Here is a 2949-nt window from a genome sequence, read left to right on the forward strand (position 1 = left end):
TACTCCATCGTATACCTATGACTTATATATCTGTATGCTCCTCCCTCTATATCTGTGAGCCGATAAAATAATGGATCTACTTCTTAGACTGAGCCTAGCATGACACGACACGACTAACATTATGTCAAGTTGGGTCAGGTCGATTAAGGCCGGATCTAAGACACACCTCTAATTTCATTATTAAACCATGTGATGATTGAGAGGTAAATCAAAATTGTGAAAAAGTAAAAACTATTATGGGCAACTTGCAAAAAAAACAACGGAGAATTTTCTTCATTTTGAACTCCAGATCAAATTCGATCGACTATTAAAAAATTCCTCTGCATCACAATCCATGTTCTAATAAAATTAAATTATTACTATCAAGAAATGTTCCAGCGAACTTACACACGAAGATGGAGATCGGATCTGGATCAAGTTCAAGGGTGGTCGACTTGGATCAGATCCCTAACCAAGCCGCGGCCGCCAGGGTAAGGAGCGTCGCAGCGGCAGGAGGCCAGGTGCAGAGCCGCGGGGCGGCGGATCCGTGGGTGTGAGAGGCGTCGGTGGCGTTGAGCGCGGCGGCTGAGGCGGAGGAAGAGGGAGAGGAGGCGTTGAGGGGGTGAACAGTGACGGAGACCTTCATGCCGCCGAGACAGTACCCGTTTCCGCAGATAAAGTAGTAGACCTTGGCCTCGTTGAGAGGGATGAAGTCCTTGCCGGAGCTCCAGTTTCCGGCGAGGCCGTCCATGGTGCAGTTGTCGTAGCCGGTCCGGTTCACCTCGAAAACGTTGTACATCTGCTTCTGGTACCTAAAGGCTGCCGGCATTCGAAAGAGTCAGGTTTAGGGATCTGGCAGAGGGGAAGATGGGAGACTTACAGATGAGATCGCCGACGTAGAAGGTCTGGTTGTTGGCCCACGGAGTGTAGTTGATGTTGGGGTTCCAGCCGTGGTTGGCGCCGACAATGTGGTCGGTGGCGGAGACGAAGGTCGCGGCGACGGCGGCGGAGAGGAGGAGGAAGAGGAGGGGACGGAGGTGAGTGGAGTCCATGGGTGGAGAGATGGAGATTTGGGGGCACTTGCAGTTGCAGATGATGAAGCTGAAGCGATAGTGGAGACATATTGGCAATAAGTCAGTATTGAGTAACAAGTGAATAATTACAATTGTACCCCGAAACATGTTGAAATTACGAAAGTAGGATTATCTCCTTGGTTTTAATTTCTCGTTGACGGCGGTGCTCAGTAGTCAGTAGAACGAGGCTTCTTGTTTACCTGCTCCCTCTTTCAGACTTTTTCCCTTCCTTACACTAAAGTACGTACTAATATTATTGGCCAATATTAAAACTTAAGAAATTAAGGGGTTCATTATGCCGTTAAAATTTTAAAAACTTAAAATTTTACCAATAAGAACTAGAAATAAAGTATTTTAAAATTTTAATGTAAATTATAGTTTATTACATCTTAATAGAGATAAAAAAAAAATACATTACTTCACAGGTTCGCCTATTTTTTTTTTTTAAAAAAAATAGATTAAAAATTTAAAATATTAAAAAGTTAAGAGTCGTTTAAGGGTTAAGAAGAAAAAATATATTTTTTTAAAAAAATAAATGTTTACAATATTATAATTAACATATTTAATTTTAACTTTAACACAACAAAAGTAATATAAATTTGATGTATATTACATCTTATTATTTAAATTTTGAAAGAAATAAATATTTTTGTTTGTAATCCTAATTAATTAGACCGTTCGACTTTTCGATAGTACTTGTAAAATCTAAGCCGTAAAGATTTTAAAATATAAAGAATTCATATATAGAAATTATAAGAATTAGAAGATCTAGTTTCATCGAAAACTTGACATAAGAAAAATAAGTACATAAATAAATATGACAAGGAACCTGATTAAAATGTCATCTTTGTCTTTAGCATCATTCAAAAATAATGTCTGTAGAAGAAAATGCAGTGGAAAGAAAAGGAAGGTCTTCCAAGGGGCTTAGGGATGACGCCGCCGAAAAGTTTTAGGTCAATGGGGAACCAAAAGCTCTGTCAAGATTAAACCTTAAACCCTTGGGGATCAACTATATATATAGTGGACATCTATTATCAACTCATAAATAATAATAGATGTGAGACTATAGGTTCTGCACATACAATGTTTACATCCAATAATCGAAATCCAATAAATCTAAGTCAGATCACTTTAATGTATTCGGTTTGTACTCATATGCACAACCTACAATTAAGCCCACCAATTAGAGATAATAATCAACAATCTCCTACTTGGACTATTTGTGAGTTGGAAATACAAGTTGATATCAAACTTTATAGGTATAGAATATCCCTATAAATAATTTAGTTCATTAACTTCATTGGTATAAGACTAAAGAAGTCATAACTACTATATATAATCATAATAAGCCCAACAGTAATCACAATACCAATGTCATTAATAACATAGATCAAGATATAGATGTGTAAAGTGAAAATTACATGAAATGCGATCAGTACATGCCAATTTTTAATTGTTCCTAAGATGACTTCAAAAGAGATCAGATCATATTTGCGAAATACTTTATGCTAAACTACAATAGCAAATCATGATCAACTTTATGATTCCAAAAGGAAGTTGTATCATATTTACAAACACTAAATGCTAAACAGCAATAGTAAGGTGGTGTTTGGTTTAGGGGTTTGGGAATAAGGGAATGAATTTATTTTCAAACATTGTGTTTGGTTGATGAGAATGGAATCAATATTTTGGAATGAAATCAAAAAATTTAGATATTGATGAAATCCACCTCCTCCCTTGGGTTTTGATAGGAATGAGAATGAAAATTAAGTTTTGGATAAAAATACCCTTAATATATTTGTTCAAATTTTCTTTCATTTCACTTGCTCTCTATTTGTTCTCTATCATCATACTTTCTCTCTCCTCATTCTCTTATCAAACTTTCTCTCTCAGCATA

The 2949-nt window shown here is 36.7% G+C and overlaps 1 protein-coding gene across 1 annotated transcript; it reads right to left on the bottom strand.

Annotated features, from left to right (window-relative positions):
- Window positions 1–253: 253 nt before the first annotated feature.
- Window positions 254–1093, bottom strand: LOC122024766 (mavicyanin-like). The gene is made up of 2 exons (XM_042583460.1): window positions 860–1093; window positions 254–798 (listed from the first exon to the last, which is right to left on the bottom strand). The coding sequence occupies exons 1-2, from the start codon at window positions 1029–1031 to the stop codon at window positions 440–442; spliced, it is 531 nt and encodes a 176-aa protein (XP_042439394.1). The 5' UTR covers window positions 1032–1093; the 3' UTR covers window positions 254–439.
- Window positions 1094–2949: the final 1856 nt, after the last annotated feature.

The sequence above is a fragment of the Zingiber officinale genome, chromosome 9B (assembly GCF_018446385.1).
Source record: "Zingiber officinale cultivar Zhangliang chromosome 9B, Zo_v1.1, whole genome shotgun sequence".
Taxonomy (NCBI): Eukaryota; Viridiplantae; Streptophyta; class Magnoliopsida; order Zingiberales; family Zingiberaceae; genus Zingiber; species Zingiber officinale.